At 34.3% G+C, this 24306-nt stretch overlaps 2 protein-coding genes across 5 annotated transcripts in view; one reads left to right on the top strand and one right to left on the bottom strand.

Annotated features, from left to right (window-relative positions):
• The window catches only part of LOC149930869 (ATP-binding cassette sub-family C member 1-like), a 47012-nt gene extending 27593 nt beyond the window's left edge, over positions 1-19419 (bottom strand). For all 3 annotated transcript variants that reach the window (XR_016473898.1, XM_090158804.1, XM_090158803.1), the window contains exons 1-6: positions 19348-19419; positions 17079-17255; positions 16043-16153; positions 9564-9701; positions 4824-4970; positions 1308-1369 (exon numbers count right to left, since the gene is read on the bottom strand). Coding sequence is in view for 2 of the 3 variants with exons in the window: in XM_090158804.1 (XP_090014930.1) it covers positions 1308-1369; positions 4824-4970; positions 9564-9701; positions 16043-16153; positions 17079-17255; positions 19348-19371 (659 nt within the window). In the remaining variant the exon portion in view is untranslated. The remainder of the gene's footprint in view (positions 1-1307; positions 1370-4823; positions 4971-9563; positions 9702-16042; positions 16154-17078; positions 17256-19347) is intronic.
• Positions 18006-23740, top strand: LOC149930868 (uncharacterized). Of its 2 annotated transcripts, none has more exons than XM_090158806.1 (5): positions 18006-18078; positions 18224-18339; positions 22759-22942; positions 23004-23131; positions 23340-23740. In XM_090158806.1, the coding sequence occupies exons 3-5, from the start codon at positions 22824-22826 to the stop codon at positions 23465-23467; spliced, it is 375 nt and encodes a 124-aa protein (XP_090014932.1). In that variant the 5' UTR covers positions 18006-18078; positions 18224-18339; positions 22759-22823; the 3' UTR covers positions 23468-23740. The 2 variants fall into 2 exon arrangements, with proteins under 2 accessions (XP_090014932.1, XP_090014931.1); XM_090158805.1 differs by having other exon boundaries at positions 18006-18151.
• Positions 23741-24306: the final 566 nt, after the last annotated feature.

Genomic DNA, 24306 nt, shown 5'->3' with positions numbered 1-24306 from the left:
ACTCCTTATTTCCTGTTTATCTTGATCGGATTGTTTTGAAGTGCGTAAGAAATTTTCAGTTGTAGCATAGATATCATTGATATTGGGATTGGTTTGTGTTGGTTTGAAGTTAAGACCCTTTTCTAGTAGCAAAGTTTCGCCGGGTGTCAATTGTCGATTAGAAAGGTTGGTGATTATAGAACGATTTCTTTGCATGGCACTATTTGTTTTCCGAAATGTACAGTCTGTCTGAAAAGTTTGTTCGTCCTATAATTTAAAAATTTAAATGGGGATAATTTATTTTCTAGAAATGGTAGTAACAAAGTTCCTAGCTTGTTGAAAAGAACCGAAAAGCCCTACAATTCACACATTTTGACATAAGGAAACGTATAGGTTTTGACCTACTTTCGTCTAAACTTTCCAAAATTTGGAATAGTTACTTTTTTTGCCGCTTAGAAATTTGATTTTTAACTGTCATTTTCATATTCCTCTGGGTCGATTTAAATAGGAAAAGTGTTTGAATTTTTTAATTTCAACCAATAGTTCGCGAGCTACGTCCTTTTAAATATTAGGAGAGAATACGCATTTAACTAATTGGCGCAGCACGCAATACTAACATATTAAGAAGTCGATGAATAAAAGTGCAACGACGAAACAACCTTCTTTACATGTTAGTATTGCGTGCTGCGCCAATTAGTTAAATGCGTATTCTCTCCTATTACTATTCCCCTTTTTAAAAAGTTTAGACGAAAATAGGTCAAAACCTATACGTTTCCTTATGTCAAAATATGTGTATTGTAGGGCTTTTCTGTTCTTTTCAACAAGCTAGGAACTTTGTTACTACCATTTCTAGAAAATAAATTATCCCCATTTAAATTTTTAAATTATAGGACGAACAAACTTTTCAGACAGACTGTACTTAAAAAAATCACTGAGAGCTTACACGACAGTATTTGTTTCATACATATAAAAACATTTTTATATTTTCACAAAAGATTATTAAAAACTACTTTGGTTGTGTGATTGAAATGAAGTTTTTTATTTTAAAGTAGAATTTGCATGAATTAATTAATAGTTAAACAAGGGCAGACGCTTTGAGGAGTACAGTTATTTTGCTGGAAATTATTTATTTCTCTATCCTCAGCGGCCAAATAATGGTTTCGACCATTTTTGCTCCTTAATTATTCATAATTTTTGTGAGATCTTTTGTCTACGTGTTTTAAAATACACTCTTTTAAAAAAGAAAATTTTAAAACATTAAAATATAAAACTTAAAGCGTAATAGACTAAAATTTAACTGAAAAATAAAAAAGGGAAATCACACTTACCTATTTAACCAAGTATAGGTTAATTTTGACATAAGATGAATATCTTCAAATAAAGGTGCATTCTGTAAATTAAGAAAAAATAAAAGTACTGTTTGACGCATTTTGTCACAGTGCGACATAAATAAAAGATTCCGCACCAAAAAGAAAGTATCATCTTACTGGCCAGAAAGGATTTTACGTCTTTGTTAGGAGTATAGGTACAAGGTGGGTTTCAAATTTCTATAGAGTGGCCACATTTTGCATAGAATTGGGTCCGTATGCGGAGTTCCCATTTTCGCGGGCTCCAATTTGCAAAGTTCCAATTTGCGCGGTTTTCTTATTTGCGCATCTCTTCGTTTTCGCAGTTTTCTCATTTTACCCATTCACTGTTTGCGCAGATAATAATAATAATAATCAGCTAGGCTAATACCCAAGGCACCACCCTGGGCCTAAGTCATCGAGCGACTTTTAAAGCCTTTAATTCAGGTGGCCGGGTTACAATGCTTAGTTTTTCCCCATTACCGCGGGTTTCCATTTGCGCGCAGGCCCGTATCCAGGATTTTTCAGTTGAGGGGGCCTGAAAAATTCCTAAATTGGCACGCTCAGTGGCGTACCGAGGGTTTGTGGCGCCTCGTTCAAAATGTGTATACGGCGCCCCCAATTAAAGTAAATTAGGAACAAGTATTCTTTACACACTTGCTTTAATTATATTGAAATATAAATGATTTAATCACGATGAATTTACTGGATTTATAAGCCTCTACATCGGCTTCTCTTTTCCTTTTCCGATAATAATCGCCATTCGCTTTACCATATGTAATATAATTACTCATAAGTATGCCTCTGTATAACATTTCCATCGAAAAAAATCAATGAGACCTTGTTTCACGCGGAACATACATTAAGCGGACCCAAAAATGCAAAAATGCTTAAAATCCTTGTGCTATAGAAAAGGTTACCATGGAAATGAAATCATGTGATCGCGAGGCACGAACTAAACTTGACATGGGCAAAGCCAGAAACGCACGAGGAATTCTCACTAACTTCCGTTTCAAATAAGTAAAATGGATGACGCGTATTTCGTCACGGAGTTGTAAGTGACGTAATTTACGTCATATCCCGGCGTGAACAAGGTTTCATTAACGAAAATGTTTTTATGGCATACTTATGAGTGATTACGTTACATATGGCTTTACGTTAAGACATTTTCTACTAAAACACTTTTATTGAAAGTTAGGAACTGTGTCAATAATAGTCCTGTTTTTAAAAATTGTAACTTTTTTTATAAATAGGACTATTACTGTTCGTAACTTTTACCGTTAGTTGTATTTTACCAAAACTAATGTGAAAGGCTTAGTTTTTTAATTACTAATATGTTAGGATAGCAGAACTATTCAATATGCCTAACTTTTATAATAAACGATAATCATGTAACAATAGCACACATATAAACTGACTTTTCAATTTTTGATTGTTTGTTGCGAACTTTAAAAATATTAAGTAACAGAAACTGACACCTAATAGATTAGTACCTATAATTATCTTCTGATATCTTGATAAAATTCTTTATAAAAGTAAGAGACCCCTTCTGTTAAAGTCTGTTAAACAACTAGAAATCTCCACAGTAGCGGCGCCAGCAATAGGCCGGGGTAGGCCTGGGCCTACTTGAAATTTTGGTAGGGGCCTCCAAAAGTCGTCTTAAGGGGACTCCAAAATTTAATATATGGGCCTCCAAATTATTTAATATAAAAATATTCTGTAATTTGTTTGCGAAATAATTTACTTATTTTTTAATTTCCCAATATTCAACACGAGTGATTCGCTTAACGACACTGCTGTTTTTATTCCTTTCAAAGGTACGAGTAACTTTTCTTTGACCATAATTGATTTTTAAGTTTTACTATATCGAAATTGTATCTTTAATTTTATTTTTTCAAATTAATGGTTATTAAACTTACTTTACTTAGTGTACCTACGTCGACCTACGTACATTCATTCTCGTAAAGTTGTACGTTCTGTTGTAAGGGATGTACATGCGAAGTACCGAAAGAATGAATGTAAATTGATAGACTGGAATTCAGTCGTAGAAATAAGTAAATAACCCCTCATTTGTTAAGTGTTATCGGTACACAAAAGAGGATCAACACACACCCAGTTTTTAGTAATGTTTATATTCATAATTAACTCTAATTCTTTCGTCGCCTACCCATTTTACCCAAATATTTCACCAATTGCTTCAAAAAAAATTAAATTATGCTTGGGGACGGATTTGAAAAAAATTGTGGTGGGGGGGGGGAGGGAAGGGCCTCTTTAATTTTGGTGGGGCCTCCAAATGGTTGGCCTACCTCCCCAAAAACCCTGGCGCCGCTACTGAATCTCCATAATGGCCTTTCGATATAGACTACATTCAAAATTTACGATTTGGACTAATTTCACAACAAACAAGTTGCTTTTCTTCCTTACTTCGTACTTCGTTGGTTCTGTTCAACCGATAATTTCATGTTATATACTGATTAAATTGCCAACGAGATCGAATAAAGATAAGTCCGTTCTTCGACAGTATTTTTCTAAAGCAGTTGTAAACTGAGAAATACGCTGCCATAATTAGTTGGATAACTTGGATACATATGAATACACGACGACGACGACCATTTGCAATTAGGAAATTAACCTGAATTAGTATAGTCAGATCAACATTTGTACATGATTACGTCTCATATTATTGTTTCTGCTACAGCTTAAATTTTCAACTTGGCGCACGTGGAAGGGAACTTATATAGTAAAGCGAGGTACACGAAAGCTAATAATATATTTTGTACAGTTGGACTGAACTAAATATAATATGTAAATAGGACATATTTTTTGATTTTGTTTACTTACTTTGAAATTTTTCTAAGGGCACAATAATATTTTGAATTGGGCACCGATACTTTTTAAGGGGGCACCACGGGGCACTCTCAGATTTTTTGAGGGGACACAAATTATTTTTGAGAGGGCCAGGCCCCCTCAGGCCCCCTCAGGCCCCCTCGCTGGCTACGGGCCTGTTTGCGCGGCTACTCATGACGTAAATATTGTAAGCCTCTATTAAGCCATGAGGTAAATATGGCGTATTAAACCATTTTTCCTTGAAAAAGGGTTGTTTGTGGGTTTTTTTTTAAATTACCTTATCAAGCATCCACCTGAACTGCTAGCATACGATTAAGGTCCTGTCGCGCTGAAAATACCCATGCTTTTCATGTTCTCCTCAGGTGAAATATCGTTCGTCGAATTATTATCTTAGGAATATATTTCCAGTCAAACAGCGAATCGTAGCTTCTCGGCCGTTCGATTAAGATGAAAAAATTAAATATGCCTAATTTAGGCCTGCGGCAGCCACCTAACCTAACCGAACCTCAGTTCAACCGGAACTATAGCCTGAACTTCACTTGAAATGTGAGATGATGTGGTTTTATTTCAGGCAAATTATGCACCGCCAAATTTTATATTTCTGCTGCTTTAGCATTTGTATTCATATTTAGGACTAAAGAAAATGAATACCTTTGGTTGAAGAAAGGTTCCACCCTGCTCGATGGGCTTTAAATACTTGGCTTCTTTATCGTTTAGTAATGATAAAAAGAAGAGAAGAACTATAGATGAAAGTTGAACAATGTGAAATATTAAATCAAATGGCTCATCCGTAAAATCCTAGAAAGAAATGGAATTTCATTTAAAATCACAAGACTATAGCTAATTCGCTACCAGTTTCCATTGTTTAAAACATTATGTTATTTCAAAATAAAATCAAAATTTTACCTGTAGAATATATTTCGGAAAATCTATTTCTCCTTTTAAAACCGAGCTAGTTCTTTATTTATTCCTTATTACATTTTAAAAACCATACCTCTGAAAGATATGCCCATTTTGATCGTATACATGTATAATTTAACTATATGTGCACTTCATAGATCACGGATCGTTCTCAACAACGCCAAGATTTTCCTTTTGATCAAGATGGTTATCGGATTGTCTGTCCACAATCATACTCTGATATCGAGAGGACCTAAGCACAGTGGCGTAACTAGGAACTTCGCCCCCCCCCCTGTGAAAAACGAATCTGGCCCTTTAAAATTACACCGATTTTAATCATAAAGTTTGGGGGCCCCCTTGTTCTCGGGGGGACCCCCCGCGCCACGGGGTCTGCGGGGGCTCTATTTACGCCACTGCCTAATCAACATACTTTGTAGCGGTGCTCGTTCATCTTCCTGCGACGACAGTTCTAATTTGATAGTGTTGAACTGTCTAAAGGTGTATTTCTGATCAATATTCAAAAGAAGTGACCTTCTCCCAAAGATCCTCTTCTCAAAAGAATTGCAAGAAAGTATAGGGAAGCTCTTATGAATAAAAGTTAATATTATTCACTTAAGATAAATTCAAAAACTAGTTACGTAAACTTTATATTAATTATCTTATGATTTACTATTTAAATCGTCTGAAATTAATTAATTTCATCAAAAATTTGTCGTCGGGTAAAACGTATTAAACTGTTTAAATGAACTTTAGTGAAATAATCCACTTAAAGTAATGCTCATTTCTCTTTAACAAATGTGTGTTTTATACTCAGGGAAAATGTGAAGTCAACTTTAATCGTTGATTGAAACCCATTCATGCTGGAAGAGTAAGCTTCATTATCCTAATAAAATAAGACCATTTTTACTTTGGTTCCGTAAAGCTTAAGTTTCCGAATGAAGCAAGCTTGGGTGGCTTGTTTCCTTCCCCCTTTCAGGTCGGTGGGAAAATTAGCCACGACGCATCGTTTCAACAAACTCATTCTCCGTTAGTATAAATAAATACATTTATGTATTTAGATTTTTAAACATTTGTATCGATTTAAATTATCTACTGTAAAATAATCTATTAAATATTTTATTTAGAAAATAAACTAAAGATAAAGGTTAATTATCATATCACAGCATACATTTAAACTATACAGGGTGTTACGGATGAGTAAAAGCTTATCTTAAATTGAAGGACGTGTTTTTGGATGCTAATGATTCAAAAATGTCCTTTGTTTCAGAGTTTTGGGCCCACAAACACCCTGCCCCAAAACAACAATTTTAAGTTGCTTTTATCAGTGAAGCAATAAAAATTGCCAAAAGATCATTATTGAAGTGTGCTAAATCATACAATGATTTTATAAATGCTAAGTTACAATATTTTATTTAATCGAGTTTAATCGACACTGTTAAACAAGCAACTTGTACGAGTAGAATGGCCAGTGAAAACGGCTCTTTTGGGACCCAGAACTTATATATCACTGAGTCCCGAGTCGGTTATCGGCGGCCCTGCATACGAGAGCGAAATAAAAAATTACACTGACAATACCACACCGAACGTTTTTGCCTAATCTGTAATTAATTAGATTTACCCCAAGTTGTGTAGGTGGTATCTAGCTTTATCTCATCTGAACGCATTAGGTCAGGGGGATAAAATTTAATTTCCTTATTTGCTTTTAAGAAAGTCATTTAGGTTCTTTAGACTTTGTTCTTTACTATTAAAGGTAGGGTGCTTTTAAAAGAGCAAAATAAAGTGCTGTAGTGAAAATCCATTATTTTCTATCAAATATTTTGAAACGTACGGTGCATTTTTTTTATTTCCCAGTACCTAATGTGCGGGTGTAGAAGCCCAAACATTATTCCGAGTACAGTCCCCTCAAAGACCGGTACCAGATCGACGCTTGAGAGAACACGGACAAGTTAAACCAGGACAAACTCGTGAGAGAGTGCACAACGTATCAGAAGATATTGAGGAACAGGTACCTACACCAATTAAGTTCAACTAGTTTTTGATAGATATGACTCGTCTTACCTTAAAATTTAGTAAATTACTTTAGCAACGTGGATTTATTAGTAATTACTTTAGGTTCTTACCATTGCCAACAACGATCCTGGGACAAGTACCTGGCGAGTTGGGAGACAATTGGATGTAAATGACGTTATGGTGTTCCAAAGTCTAAATGGTCATCCATCTCACTCACGAGTACCACCTTGAAAAGCTCTGAACGACGCAGACTATACTGGGTGAGTTGTATTTTCTCTGTTGTTAGTTGACAATGAAGGTCGAGTTTTCTGTTAACAGTTCATCAAGCCAATTTTTCATAACGGCTTACTCAATTTGCACAACACTCACCAGTGCATTCAAGAAAACACCCCAACGGGCTAGTGTTAGATCAAGTCAAGTGCATTTAAGTATTATTGTTTTTTTTCATAACGGCTTACTCAATTTGCACAACACTCACCAGTGCATTCAAGAAAACACCCCAACGGGCTAGTGTTAGATCAAGTCAAGTGCATTTAAGTATTATTGTTTTTTTTTCATAACGGCTTACTCAATTTGCACAACACTCACCAGTGCATTCAAGAAAACACCCCAACGGGCTAGTGTTAGATCAAGTCAAGTGCATTTAAGTATTATTGTTTTTGTGATATTGTTGTTAACCATTTATTTGGTCCTTTTTTCCTTCTGCCTAGGTAAAATGGTCAGGCATACTTTCAATTTGTTGAGATAATTAACCCGAGCTAATTAAAAACGTGCCAATAGAAACGAGAAGGCGCGTGTGGTTTCTCCTCTTCATTTTTCTTTAAGGTGGATAAGATAGGGTGGACCAATTGTGAGGTCAGCCCGATCTACCGATTTAAACCCATGTGACGTTTTCCTCTGGGGCTATTTTATAGTTGTTGGGTGGTAGAGTGGTTAGCACTTTCGCCTCGCAGCAATAGGAGCCCGGTTCAATCTCCGCATGTGGCACTGGATGAAAACTCAGAACCGCTCCTTCTGCGTTGAGTTTCGGAGTTTTCACCCCCCTTTATAAAAGGGTTTTCGCCAGAGCTCTTCGGTTTCTCGTTTTCATAAAAACTTTAAGATGTATACGATACAATTGAGAGTAAGGAGCCGTCGGCTCGTTTGTTATGAAGAGCTTGCCACCACCCTACTACGCATTAAACCCAGCCTAAGGTGGTGCCAATCTGCATATTACTTAGAATACAAGACTGAAGTTTGGGACAATGACGACCGTCTACAATGGATAATTGATGGATTTTAAACTATTCGCCACACAGTTGGTATCTTTCAAATAGTTCGAGAATATTTTGTACGACAAGATCATTCTTGTATTAGAGCCGGAGGTGGCCATTTTAAACAATTTTTGTAATGTAATTAAATCATTGTAGGATTAGGCACACTTCTGCTAGTTCAAAAATGCAATTTTGGCATTTGCTTTGGTGTTTATCACTTAACCATTAACACTCAAATTAACAATAACTAGAAACTCTTGGGTTCAAGGCAGAACACCGAACTTCTCATTACTGGCTATTTCTTGGATTTGGGCCGGTTTTTGTGGACCTTAAACTCGGAAACAAATTATTTTAAGATCCACGTTGTTCGGACATTTTTGACTCACTAGGATCGTAAGAACACCCCTTCAAATATTGTGATATACTTATCCGTAATACCCTGTATATGTTTTATCGAGGTCAGAACTAATATATTAACACATTCCACGGTTTTATTTATCACAAAATACAATCGAATCGAACATTTTTAAATGGTACAGAAACTTATAAGATATGGTTAGTCTTATTCTATGAAACCCAAATCATAAATAACAAAGTGGACTACATCATTTCAAGGGAGTAGAACATCCCATTTGTCAATAACATAATTCGATTGGCTTGTTTAATACGCATCTGTGTCGCCATATTGGTTGATAGCATATTAGTCCTTATGTCTTAAGACAGCTTAGATTCCTTCACAGTACTAATGAGCACAAAAATTTTATTTTACATTGAAATAGTATCTTTATAAGTTCTTCTAAAAAACATTTTTTCCGACATCAATGTGGAAAAGTTGTTTGCGTTTCTGCCATCAGGAAATGTGGAAAATTGAATTGATTCATCTTAAATCCAAGGTCTTGCCACATAAGCGCAATAGCATCTTTTAGGACCCGTGATTTTGGGTACCTAAATGTATTTTGAACCGAACTGTCATTTAAATTTTTTAATTTGGTCATTCTGTTGAAGACTATTATCGTATTGGTTTTCATCGTACCCTGAATCCGTAATAGAACGTACACACAGATATCAGGTAAGTAGAGAGCGGGGTCAATTTCAATCTAAACAACGGTTCAAGAACTAATAGATTTTACAGAGGCTGCGCGTGGCTTAATAAAAACAATTACAATAAATATTAATCTAATACTAAATGTGTTTATAACTATTTACATGGACATGTATCGGTACTTACCACGTAGTCGTGTGACATCATAAAAGATCTTAACGTGATGAGTACTGATATTGATGAAAAACACCAAAATGTTATTAGAATTCCTGAACGTCGAATGCCATATTTCTTTCCCAAAAAATGCAATATCATCACCAAAACCTTTAAAAAAAAACATGTTTCAACGAGTTGATTACTAGTACAAAGCGAAGGTTTCCATATAAACCAATATTATATATAAAATATTTTCATAAAATCATAACTTATCGTGATTCCGATGTAAACTGTGTGACATGTAACATGTTTCATTTGTAAAAGCTATTCGTATAAGTTTAATTTATAGCATATTTTGTTAATTATATTTTATGTTTTTTAATTACATCTTCCAAAATAGGAACCATTCATAGTGTAAAATATTTTTTTTCAAGTTCGTGTTTTAAGTTTTCAATTCCTTCTATTTTCTAAATAAAAATAAGTGAAAAATACCGAAAATGGCATCTGACAGTTAAGGAGTTTTATCATATTTTTGTTAAACCAAAATCTCCCTCAGTGGAAATTTGTTGGATTAAAACTTTAAACTTCCTGGCATAAAACCCATAAAGAATTATAAGAACATTGAAATTTAGGGTTGAAAAATCAATTTCAATCGCCATGGCCAAAGAGAGCACAAACATTTCCCTTTTTAATATTTTATTGTTATATGAAGCCCTACTATATCTCGGTCGAGCCGTCGAGCTTCAACAAGCGCGGTAAAAGTCAACTTGGAATATCAGTTAATCGATGATAAGAAAAGACACGAAACTGCGCACTCACATGACACATGACACAAAATAATAATTATATATTCAAAATATATTATATATATTATATGTATATTAAATGTGTATTCAATTTGTATTTATTATAAATTAATTAAAAATGAACTATATATGAAATATATTAATTAATTAATTTATTTTTAAGTTTTAAATATTAAAATACCAAATTTATTTATTCCATAAAAAAACTTGAAGGTGCAGCAATGTATTTTATCTTTTCAAAATTTATTCTTAATTATCAATTTAATTTTAATTTAATTAGAAATAAAATATTTTTTTTATTTTTCTTCTGCACGGATTTTTCATTCGTTTATATTTAGAACTTTCCGAGAGGTTTTTTAAATATATTATCTTTTTTTTATACATGGAGATTTCTTTATTTTATTCCAACTCTACCTTGCTGTTTCAAAAGCCTTATTTATGACTACAAACATAATTGTTTCACCAAAGCTTTGAAATGCACTTTCATGTAGAATTGGTAAAGTATCTTAAACAGTTTCCTATCATATATCGCTACCTTTAACCATACAAAATTACTATTTAATGAGCTAAATAAACGGTTTTCTCTATTCTCTCGTTTTACCGCCTTTTCCCGTCGTTCTGGCGCACAGGGAAACGACTGTGCATAAGTTGCTGGTTTTACACCAAGAGCGCGGCCGGTTAATGAAAAATCGGAGGACCTTTTTTGAGGCGCGTTGGGCTCGACCAATCAGCAAGCGTTATGCCGTTGCGTGAAAAATGCTAAAATTCGTAAGCAAGCCTTCTTTTAAAGACTTTCAAAATCACTCTTTATATCACTTGACAACGTAAGGCTCGCTGATTGGTCGAGCTAAAAGTGCTTAAAAACCAGGGAAATAAAATAGAGATAATGCAAAATTATTTTCTCCGTTTTTTGGTTTACCGGCAGCCCTGGCGGCAAGTTTCGTCCTTGTGTACAGTTGTTTTCCCGTGTGCCAGCACACCGGGAAAAGGTGGTAAAACGAGAAAAACAGGAAAACACTGCCCGTGTGAATATACAAAAAATCTTGAAATTGGTACTGGCATGAAAACTTTTTTTGGGTGAATTTTTTCGTGCAGACGCACACTAGGAGGAAGCACTGATATAAAATACACGAGACCGGGAGTGCGCGCTCATCCGTTTTTGGTTTCTAGTATTACAATTTTTCCCTTTTCGTATTGTAGATATTATATTTAAATTTGATTTTCTAGACGTATAACTGTTATATTATTTAGTGAAACATTCTTATTTGATAAAGCTGCGTAGATTGAACTTATTAAGGAAAGAAAAAATACTTAATTATTTGCTATGGATATACGAATATAACGAAAGTTATTGTTTGTTTTTAGCCTTGGTTATGGAAAATCAAGCTGAAGATGGTGTAAATTTCCTAGGGATACGACAAAATTTAGCTAACACGAACAATAGTTAATTAATGTTGTTACAAGGAAGGCGAAGAAAGAAGATAATAAACAAAAGGGAATGGGTTTGAGCGATTAATAGAAAAAGATAACAATATGCAGTATATCATCGCCTCGTACAGGAAATGAGGCTTGAAGACCACGATATATTTTATGTGTATTTTAGAATGGTACCCGCTTAATTTGATGAGCTATGGTCGGTCCCCTTATTTTGAAGAAATAAACTAAATTTCGTAGTGCTATTTCTCTTGGGGAACGACGGTAGGTATACCTAAATTGGTTTTGATGCCTTTAACATTTTGTTTTTAATGTACTTTTATTAGTTATTTAACAACCGGAGATGCAATGCTGACAATTGGCATTAACTATAGGGCTGCATCCTCGACAATTTCGCTTATTGTCTTTCACACGGCAAATTCCGAGGGGTCGGACATTTACCAAAATCCCGTACACTTTGTCTAAAATCGCAAAATCTTTAAACTCACTCTAAGGTAAATTAACATTGAAATCCCAAAATCACTTCAAAAAGTAATGATAAAATCGCCAAAATCTCTACGAAATCCCGAAATCCCGTACAAAATAATGGCAAGTGTCCGACCCCTCGGCAAAATCTATTTGGAGTGCATTAGCTCCACTATTTTTAAGCCCTCCAAATACAGCTAGGTGGATAGCTGAGGAATTTGAAGAAATTCCTAATTGCACAGGTCGGTGGTGTAGCCAGAGAAGGAGCTGGTTCCTTACCAAAATGTATAATTGGCTTATTATTACATTAACGTTTTTGAAAAAGGATCCGTAGATGGTAAACATGTTATGATCCAAGCACCTGCCAACACCGTATCAATGTTTTACAATTATAAAGGGACATTTAGCATCGTTTTACTTGCAATGTGTGATGCTAACTATGACATAAGGAAATACTAACCATCAATCATAAATGATAAAATAAAATGTGTTTTTTAAAATAAAACCTTTCAGATTCACTCTCGTTGATATTGGAGCTACGGGCAGGGGATGGAGGAGTATCTGCAAACTCTGACTTTGGCCAGGCTGTCCATGAAAATCAGCTTGGATTTCCACCTCCAAGAACTATCAAAGGTTCAAAAGATATTGAATTTCCCTATGTTATAGTAGGGGATTAGGCTTTTCCTCTAAAAAATCAATTTAGGAGTCAGTTTATATTTTATGCCAAATCTTAATATGCCAATTATTGATGTACACTAAATTTACGAAGACGAATGGACAATTACCGATTAAGTCGTGCGAGAAGGGTAATTGAAAATGCTTTTGGAATTCTTTCAACGAAATGGAGGGTTTATAGAAGGCCAATTATTGCTAAAATCAAAACATGCGAAGCAGTAGTGCAAGCCACTATCTGTCTGCATAATTATTTAATGGTGATCATCCAAAATTTTTATCTAATATAAAACGTTAACATTTTTTCTAATTTAGTTTAAAGAAGAGAGCCTAAGTAGCACCCAATATATGTTGACAGGGAAAATAGTTTAGGAGAGGTTATTGGAGGTCAGTGGCGAGGAGTAAATGATGCTGGAGGTGCTTTGGAAAATTATGGTAATCTTACAAATACCCATGGCAGAGACTCCGAAACGATCAGAAACTATTTTGATCAGTATTTTGAAGCTAAAGTGGGCTCTTTCCCATGGCAGCTTCGCGGGAGAACTGGATATGATTAATTTAAATGGTTATTAATAGAAAACAAAAAATCAAAATGTTTATGGATTAGAAATAAATTAATTGCATTTAGAAAATTACAACATTTGCATTTATAAAATTTAAACTGAATATATTTTAAATCTTTGGCCCTTTTAATTTTTAACTATTGATTTTGAGCAGTTTCTTTTAAATATTTAATTACAACTTGATTTAATTCAGCCTTACAATTTTCTTGCTCAATACAAGTTAATTTTTTATTATTGTTGCTAATGATAGACAAAACATACTAGCGCTATCTGACAATTGTTGCGCAATTCCATTGTTTGTACCAACAATACTTAAAATAGCCTTATCCAAATTGAGATTACCGGTAATACTGTCTGTGAAAATTGTTTTAGTAACATGATTAAAACTGCTATCCTTAAAAATTAAATACGACATTATTACACTTTATCAACCATGAGGTGTTCATAAAACATCATTTGTTCTAGTAGTGGCCATTGCTTTTTTTTATTTGGTCCCTGACCCGCTGGGCATTTTTAATCCTTTAAGTTCTTTACTGAACCTTTTCCGTAGAGCCTTTCATCTCTTTTGGCAGAATAGAGACTTGGCACTCCGTAGCTTTGGCTATGGCCGCCATTGTGGTAATATTTTTCTCCCCACGATAAAAACTATTGAAAAAAAAACTGTGACGTAGCACTGCCAAATCCCAACTCAACTATAATAATGATTAATTTATAGTTATTATTTATACTTATGAATTATAATCAAATAAAGTCTGCTAACCTGTTTTTGATTTTTTTCAGCTACTTACAGCCATACATTCGGTTTCATTTGTCTATCCTAAGATCCTTAAACGTATTAAGACAACAATCTAGTAAATTTTTTTCTTTAATTAACTTTATTAATCTTTCATCGTCTTCTAATAATATTTCCTCTGATTCAACAGAATCGGTCACATCCCTACCGTTTTCTAATAAAATGGACATACACTCATTGTATGCCATGTTTTTACTGACCGAATACGGATAACAAATAAACCCTTTCGAAAGAAAGAAATATCCCAACACGCTGTTGTTTCAAAAGTTGTGCAATAGTTTCTTTCTCCAAATTGGTTGTTTCGATAAGGTATGCCGTGAAGTCAGAGCGGTTCTTCGAGAGGAGCGACAAAAAGTTGAGGCTAGTTGAACTCGGTACGGGTGACGGATTTCATCCGAGCGCGGGATCGCCGGTATCAGCCTCATATTTTACTCGCATAGTGTGCGATATACATCGGCGAAAGCAGCCGCCGGTTTTGGTACCAGCAACTGTTGCCGGTACGGGAAACTACATAGTGTGCGACAGCCTTTACTTGTTGTATAATTCAAATAACCTACTGGAAAAGTGATAAGTTACTTATTAAGCTGTTGGACACCTACACAAAATATGCAAGAGTGCGTTTTATACCAGAAATACAGCTACTGAGCATTGAAATAATTTTATTTGTCTTCAATACTTTAAAATGTTGGATCGCAACAAAATCATATCATATGTTTTAAAACAAATTCAAACATTCAATGTAAATTATTTCTTAATCATCAAAAGTTTTGTGTCATTTTCGAAAGTCTATTAGTGATAAAATAATAAATCTGATCTTAATATTTGAGAATCTCAAAGTGTAGGTAAACTCAAAATAGGTTCTGTTCATACCACAGCTAATAGTTTGTCTTATACAATTTTGACCACTACATTTATTTAGGGGGAACATTAAAAATTGAGCTCTGAGATTACCAGGAGCTTAAGAAATAGTTTGGCTTTTCCCTATTGTTTGGTACTTTTCATGACCAAACTGATCTGTCTCTTGTTTTGGAATAGCTGTACATGGTCAAATACCAAGAAGTGCCAGAAAGGGTTGAATACAATTTGTCAACTATGAAATCAAGTCTCGGGTTAACCTGATTGGGACCGCTAAGGGTTGTCCTGACCTTTATCACTTTTGCACGTCTCTCTATCACACCAAAACGATTATCTCGATTGATCATATTTTTTACTTTATCTGATTTATCTTATTGCTTAGCGGATAGTCGAATAAACAGGGATACACCAAGCCTATTAACCAATCAGATGACTATTGAAAATAAAAGTAATAGTTGACCCCTCACACCTTTCTTGAAAGTCCCTTTAACTAAATTGTGCACAAACTGGTGTTTTATTTTAATTTCCTCAATTTATTTTCCAGGCCAGGCTTCATTTGTATCTTCATTGAAATGTCATAAGGTATTTGAGTTTAACAAAAATTACACCAATTTTCTGAGATTTATAATATTTAACACAAACTATCTCTAATGCAACGAACATTTTTCGAAGTGAAAATTTTAAAACATGTTCTTTTCAAATGATATGTCAAAATTTTTATTTTGCTTTCACAAAAATGTTTTCGAATGCTTGGCAAAATGATGTATCTTTGGGATTTTTGAAATATCTTGTTAGTTTAAGCATGGCAAACTTTTATGAATTTCATTATTTTATTTTAGAGTTTTTCCGGCAAACGAGACGCAAAATTAAAGATTTTAGATGGAAATATTACAACGATGTAAAATTTAAAATTGTACTTACATATGTAGGGCATTTAACTAATTCCGCCAAAACTTCCGCTGATATATTTTCAAGGCGTGTCTTGAAGGTTATTTTTACAACACTTAAAGCTATAAGGACAATTGTTATTCCCTAAAACAGTAAAAACGATAATTACAAAATGTGAGAGTTTCATCAACTTTTATAAAGACGGAGCCAAAAATAAATAAACGATTTGAATTTTTTTAGAACAAATTTTACTCTACTGCCACGGAGTACAACGAGATCAATTGAGAATAAATGAGATGCAACAAGTTTCCGAAGGATATTAGTACTGTCATTTCAATCCGAATTTTGCTGAACCCAACCCAAATTATCACCGGAACAATCTCAAAGGTTTAAAGTTTTAAAAATGCGATACATAGATCACCTTTAAAGCTCTGCTACTTTAAGCGTAAATACCGTAGCTTTCATCTTACATAAACCAATTAACAGAAAAAATGCTACTCAATACTATAGTTTCTGGCCAAAAAAGTCAGTTTGGCCAGAAAAGGCAATTTAAGCTAATTTTTAACATTTTATTGAAAATAACTGTAAAATTTTATAGTTAAGTCCATTAATACCGTAGTTACTATTATTTTATATTACATGGTTACTAGAGCTGATCACTGAGCAATCGGCGAACACGCTTCTCGGGCGTGGTCTGAAGCTTCACGTTAAATTACTGCGTAAAAGGATCAGCCGCTTGGTACGGCGATAGCATTTGACAAATAGCGGTCAAGGTAGGATCGGTTTAATATCTGCCGCAGACGCTTAATTTAAATGGACATTTTTGGAAGCTACCTATTACAGGGTCCACCAATATTTTTGCCAATTCTAATATCTACACTATATATGAAACAAAAATCATGACTAACGTTAGTTTAAATTTAGAGATTATTTAAAAGTATTTGATGAAACTTTACATGAGGGGAACTTTAAATTGCTAACTGAGATCCTTATTCCAAATAACAAACAATGTCGAATACTAAAAAAACTAATACATATTTTTGAAAATGATTTATACGTTTTTGCTTACCATTTTGGAAAGATTAAGGTAGGACCAAGGTATAACCCTTCTAAATGACTTCCTGAATGACCGAACTTCGAAAAAAAGAAACAGCCAAAGAAAAAAACAAGGAACCCAAGCCAACACGGTGCTTTGAAAACACGGCGTGAAATCGGGGTTGTTGGTGTACCATGTTAAATTGGAATCCTGAAATTTAAATTTATCGTCAGTTGGTTAGCACTTTCGCCTCCCAGCAGCTCGAAACAACCCCTTCTGCGTTGAGTTTGCAAGTTATCTTCCCATTGATTTAAAGGGGTTTCCCCCGAGGTCTTTGGTATCCCTTTCCATAAAAACTTGTTAAGGTAAGCGGCAATAGTTAGTGTAAAGAGCTGTTGGCATGCGTATCATGAAAGGCATGCCACCACCCTCCTACGCATTGTAACCCGGCCACCTGAATTAAGGGCTTTAAAAGGCGCTTGATGACTTAGGCCTATGGTGGTGCCTTGCGTATTAGACTAGCTGATTATTAGAATTATTATTATTATTGAATTTAGGCAGAAAAATAATGAAGGTGAATTAAGAAATTTTGTTTCAAGAAATGATAATTACACAAAACAATTAAAATTAAAATCATGCCGGTGGGTACCAATCTTGTTTTGAAAATTTAAATACATAACGATCTGATGGGGACATGTTAAAATAGAAAATAGAAGACACCTGTGTATATTTTATTAAGAATATTGATGGGAAGAGTCCAGGTTGGGTAAAACTTGGGTCTATTTGAAAGATCATGTTTAAATATACTCAAAAATATCAGGCGTAAAATTGTATCTTTTTTAATGACGATAAATTAATTTCTAAACTAGCGAAATTTACCCGCCAAGCGAGCTGCCTATTTCTTTCGCCTTCCCTCCGCAGACCGCACGCGGAGCAAGCGCGCGCAGGGAACAGAGCGCTGTTATAGCGCGAACAGCGCGTGATTAAAGTCCTAAAACGTGACCGCGAAACAAAATGGCAGATCGCTTAGCGGGTAAATTTGGCTCGTTTAAAAATTAATTTCTCGTCATTAAAAAAAGATACAATTTTACAACAGATATTTTTGAGTATATTTAAACATGATCTTTCAAATAGACCCAAGTTTTACCCAACCTTTAAATATATCTCTTTATGGTTAGGTTTCCTTTGAGACATCAACAGGGCCCGTTTCAATAGGAGGGAATACGCCGCCTAGCCTTGGATGTGCACATGCCATAATGCCGTTACTACTTTGAAGTACAGGTTAATTGTAGAGGTAAAACTGCGTAGTTATGTTTAAGACGTTATAAACCATTTTCCCACGGTCAAAGTAACACACAACTTTATGATATATTTCACCTAACACAAATATTTCTTACGAAACGTATTTTGAAAAATTAGAAAAAGCGATGATTCACGTTTCACAAAATAAGCAGTTTACGGATGTACTTTTTAAAATCTTCTGTTTTTAACTTTATCGTATGGTTTAGAGGAAAAGCCCGTTCAAATTATATATGAGCCAATTTCAAACATAATATTAAGAAGCGCTCGGCAAAAAAAATAACATTTTCTCTTAACAAATTTTCTTTACAATTTAATGCAAATCTTTTTTTTAAACCTGTTAGTCTAGTTTGAGGGATGTTTAAACGACACGGATACCAGTCTTTAAGAATGCTTAGGTCATGTCGTGAAATGATTTAATATTTTCTTAGAGTTTAAATTAAAATATCGCAGTAAAATGTCAACTATAGTTTAAAGTTTTTATCTAAGTAAGCTAACGTGTTTATATCAAGTTATAAAGTTGTCTGAATAAATTTTCAAAAATATATGAAATAATACTAAGTTGTTTCTTAGACATTGAAATAAAAGTTTAAATACGCAATCTTACCCAAAAACTCGAATTACAGATGTGTTGCAGAACGTTTGTCATTTTAAAAACTGTTTGAAACAAGACCAAAAAGTTTTTATACTAAGATAACATATTACGCGACTAGTCGCTAATACGACATTGCTACGAACAACCAACCGTTTTTACTACTACCATACATTTACGGTCGTAAATCCGCGCTTTACCCGTACCACGTTGTGAAAAATTATTCCAAGCGAACTCCTCTGTCGATAAAATATTTTGTAAAATAAGGTTATTTATTCGTAAAGCAGAACATATATAAAATAAATTTAAAGTAGAAAATGGTTTAAAAATCGCTATTAATAATATGTCTTAATAAATATTAGTATTATAGGAATGGTAATTGTATAAGTATAAAGAATTATTATTCCTTACCCATAGTGTACTGTTGCAAAACATGTTGTGGAAAAATTTTAACAGATTTAGTTGTGCTTTTAATTGAACGAAAGATAGAATAAACACCGTTAAAATTCTTTACAAGAGATGCAAAAATTAGATGAGTAATAAAAATATAACTTTAAAAATGCAAATATTCTGATAGTTTTTATCTTTGTGAAATTTGATCTTTTAAGACAACTAGTGTCCATTTTCCTTCCAATCTGGTCTGGAGATTGTTTATATCCAAAACAGTAGAAGCAGATTTATAAGGCGCCATCCTTGGCTTTGATAATCTAAACTAACACTCTATAGATTTCTTTTATTATCGTTATTGATGTAATACGGTTATTTCCAAATGCTAGTGTTTAAATTCCATCTATGGGATATCTCTCACTATCAAATGAACCAAACGTGATTTGAGTAGTATTTATAGAATATAGATTATGATTTCGTGCTACTATTTTATTTTGTGTTCGCTAACGTTATACGTTGCGTAAATACACATTTCTGATAGGAGTTGTGTCTTTTATTTATCTTGTTAAAGTGTGTGTCAGCACTCTTGGCAGTATTCCTGTCTCCATCCTCTCTCTGTAACGAATACGTCTTTCGTTTTCAACCAACGAAAGAGAGGCCAAATTTTCCAAACAATTCATCTTTCATAAATCCCAGTTATTTATAGTTTGTTTCACTAAACAGTATATGGTCTTTATGATAGTCTGATAATCATAAAGAAGGGCTGATGTTGCCATTTCGTTATAAATATTATCGGTCTCAATCAGATTACATAGCGGGACGATGATTTTAATAGTTTTATATAATTCAACTTTTTATATTTTTATTTTCTTTTACATAGTTGTTAACTTAATTGATTTTTATTAAAGGAATTTTAATCATCGTTTATTTTTTCGTCAATCAAAGTTGTGGGTTATGATCAAATATTTCCTTAATATTTTTAAGAAAAATGTTTTTTATTATTACAAATTAATAGACCCACTAAAATCCTTGCTTCGTAACTAAGCTAAGAATTTCAGATTTATGGACTGTTCCAGTTTATTTTTTGCAACTTCTACAGGTTTAATACATTTAATCATAGGGTTTTAGCTAGTTATATTAAGCCAGTGTTAAATGTTGTTTATGTATTTTTGGTTTCTTGATTACCAAACTAAAGAAAAGGCTTTTCTGTAAACATTAAAGCTATGTATTTACATGCCTTAAAGGTGTCTGAGTATTTTATAAAAACCTAATGGTATTTATAAATTATTCAAATATATTTACATCAATTATTCTCAGTGGCGGATACAGAAAAAACTCAAGGGCGGGGGCGCTAAAAGACATCTTGAGCTATGGGTTTAGTAACAAATCATCAAGTCACATGTAAAGCTTAAGCGTCAATGGGGCGCACAACGTGCCCCCATATGTATCCGCCACTGAGTATTCTGCTTACTGTGTGTTAAGAAATGCTTTTTTTCATGTATGAAATTATATCAAATACCCTAATTGGCTCAAGTACATACCTTAATATAATGCAACAAAAATAATTTTAAAATGCTTGCGTTGACAGAAATTGGTCGTGCGCACATCAAAGGGTACCTTATTGAGAAACCCTATTCAACACCTGAACCGTCGGAAATTTGAAAATTGGAAGCGTGCAATTAAAACAAGTTGGCAAGCCAAAATATACCTCTCCTCGGAAGAGTTTCTAATTTTCAGTGAAGTGTACAATGTATCCGTTGCTCTGTGGTAGAATGCTCACCTGACGTGCAGGAGGGCTCGGGTTCGAATCCCACCCGGTACTAACGCAAATTGAAAAATATTTATACTACACCCAATGACAACAAAAAACGGGCCCTTTTGGAAAAACCTTTTCCCTAATTCTAAGAAACTGCGTACGCAGCGATTATCCTTTGCCCCGAAAATGCGAACGCGTTCGCAGGCCTGACAGACAGACAGACAGACACGGTGGTTGTATAACCCCTCCTAGGGTACAAAGTCCCCTCGGAGAGGTAAAAATATTAGAAATGCTATGCTTCATTTCGGGCGGGAGTGTTAAAAATCTGGCGTCAAGAGTTAATTGCACTGCTAGGAAATTGAATTTTCAACATGGTTTATAACAATTTCAAATTTACCGTTATAAAAACATTTCAACTCGTATAAAAACGTTGTATACAATTTGTAAAAATATTTTAAACTTTTTTGGCATGAGCTGGTGCATAGCACGCGAAATAAAATAAATAAAATCAGTCTCGAACTAAAATCGTTTGTAAAAAGTTTTATTTTCTCCTTCGGCAAGAAAGGAGGCTAAGCGAGATTCAAATAAAACCAAGTGAACGGAAGTTTTGAGTGTGAGATGCAGTGTTATTAAGGTCCCTACCATCGGTGTTTCAGTCCGCCCAAATTCCTCTCCCATAAATTCAATCCTTCACTTGAAACTTGTTTCAAATCTCAACAGGGACCAATAAGGGTAATGATTCAAGTTAGGTTACGGTCCAAAGAGGGTAGCGTTTAATGACAGTAGCGTCGAAAGAAGGTAGTGTTCCAATGATTTTAGTGGTCCAATTACGAAAGACAGTGATGCTATGGTACAAGGAGGGTTGGGTCCAAAGAAGGTTTTGCAAGATTTAATATTTTATTCCCAACTGCCTTTTTATATTTTAAAACGCGTGTTTTTACATTCGCGCGCGCCATGAGTCAAATTCAAATTTGAATATATAAAATAGGTATATTATCTACTAGGGGTATCTACTGTACTCATCCGCTAGTATCAGTGGCTGCGTTCAGTAAGTACAAAAAAGAGTCAGCGCTTACAGCGCTGATCCGAAAAACGTTGTTGAACGACTTTTGTAACTTCCGGTTCTGACGTCACGATTGTCAGCGCTGAGTAATCGGACTAATCGGCTCCGAGGGCCGATTATTTCGCTTAATTTTGTTAGAAACTTCAACGAAAGTTTCTGCTCTAATTTCAGCTTCCATTTTGACACATCATTCTGCTGGACAATGGCATCTTTATAGTAATAACGAATTTAACGATGTAGTTTGTGTCAAATTAATTGCCAATGATGGCAAATCTTATACTGTATGCGTTTTAATGAATGATTATGAAAGATGTTTAAATGGTTATTATCTACATAAATATTTATAATAATAAGATATTTAAATTAAAGACTGCTATCATAGATGAAGAATTTTGCATGTCCTGTATAAATCAGGCAATTGAGATGGGTATTCAGCCAGATGAAGAAGAAATAGGAGTACTTGGTAATGAAAATGATGCAAATGAAACTGTTGAACTAGGCGTTGAAGCCATTGAGCCCGTTAGACCTATCGAACCCATTGATCCCATAGAAAGTGATTATGTTAGATTTGAAAAATCGCTTGAATGATAATAATAATAAATTTATTATTTTAAAGGCTCAAGATGGAATGATCGAGCCGTAATCTTACTTATTTCATTGTTCCACGAATTTAAAGAAGAAATGGAAAGAACGATTAGAAGGAAAGATGTGTGGAAGAAAATTTCTGAAGCTTTACACAAAAAAGGGCACAAGTTTAGCGCAGATGAATGCGATGTGAAATGGAGAAACCTGAAATCTAGGTAAATTTTACCTTACGTATATTATAAGTGCTGATATTTAATAATTTAATATTTTATAAAGTTATCGGAAAAATAAGGACAACAATAGCAAGACTGGACGAGGAGCAAAAAAGTGGAATTTTTTTGACCTAATGGATAATATTTATCAGAGAGATCCTGACATTTCCCCTGTTCATTTAATGTTTTCAAGTTAGTACGTTCTTTGGTGAAGCTCTTTCATCCTCAACCAGATATGGGAGAATCTGACTGAAAATTAAAAGGGGCGAACTCCATATTTTGAAGCTTGCGAGCCTGCTTCATCAAAGAGCTTCTCTTTAACAACTCGTGATTTCTATCTTTGTAATTTTGGTGTTAAGACATGCGCTAAAAAAGGACTTTTTCTTATTTCTTTTTATAGGTACATCTTCGCAATCATTACGCCATAGTTCAAGCTGTTCGTCGATATCAAGTGCTTCGTCAATTCTTTCTATGGCGAAATCATCAGCAACTGGAAGCTCTTCCTCGCTGGCAGGAAGCTCTACCTAATAATAGAAGGCTTTGTCTCAGCAAGTGGAAGTTCTTCTTTGGTAACTGACAACGGATTATTGTTAAGTGATGAGTTGACACACAAAGATTTTGAAGATGTGAAACAGAGAGATAAGAAAAGAAAAACGATTAAAAATGAAGATGATCCCAAATGGTTTCTTGACTGGACTGCACAAACAGAAGAAATTGAAAAGGAAGCTCAAAAGAAAAATGACGATTTCCGTGTAGAGGTTTTGAAACGGCTTCCCAAGAAAAATGACCTTATGTCAAAATTTTTAGACCAGTTTTAAAAAAGACCAATAAAAGGTTTTATTAAATGCCAGATTTTATATTGCTTTGTTAATTTATAAGAAGGGAGTGTGCAATTGCGTTCTTTTTAATAGTTGCTGTTGCAGGAACATTATTGTTCACTATCTCGTGGATTGGCGCTGTAACTTCATCTTCTTTAATATAATCATCTATATCTAAATCTCCGTCTATTTTCAAGATTAGATTGTTCAATATGCAAGCTGTCATTATGACCTCAGATATTTTACTTATTAGCGACATATCCAAGTATTTTAATCGTCGCCACCTTCCCTTTAAATGAGCAAAAGCATCTGGCGTGATGAACTGTGTCTTGTATTATAGGTTTTATGCATTTGCGTTAAATTCCCATTGTCTTTAAACGGGGTAAAAATAAAATTATCAAGCGGATAAGCAGAATCTCCCAAAATATGCTTGTCTGGAGGAATAATCTTGACTCCCTCGCACAAATCTTTGTAAAGTGTGCTATTTCGCCATACACGAGCATCGTGCACCGCACCACGCCATCCAACGCACACATCAATGAAGAGCAG

This window comes from Leiobunum rupestre, chromosome 9, assembly GCF_980474605.1.
Source record: "Leiobunum rupestre chromosome 9, qqLeiRupe1.1.hap1, whole genome shotgun sequence".
Taxonomy (NCBI): domain Eukaryota; kingdom Metazoa; phylum Arthropoda; class Arachnida; order Opiliones; family Sclerosomatidae; genus Leiobunum; species Leiobunum rupestre.
This window is presented reverse-complemented; position numbering and strand designations above follow the sequence as displayed.

Coding starts and splice junctions, on each gene's coding strand:
- LOC149930868 (XM_090158806.1), top strand. CDS start 22,824: ATGGAAAGAACGATTAGAAGGAAAGATGTGTGGAAGAAAATTTCTGAA. Junction 22,943..23,003: donor TGGAGAAACCTGAAATCTAG/GTAAATTTTACC, acceptor TATTTTATAAAG/TTATCGGAAAAATAAGGACA. Junction 23,132..23,339: donor TGTTCATTTAATGTTTTCAA/GTTAGTACGTTC, acceptor TTCTTTTTATAG/GTACATCTTCGCAATCATTA.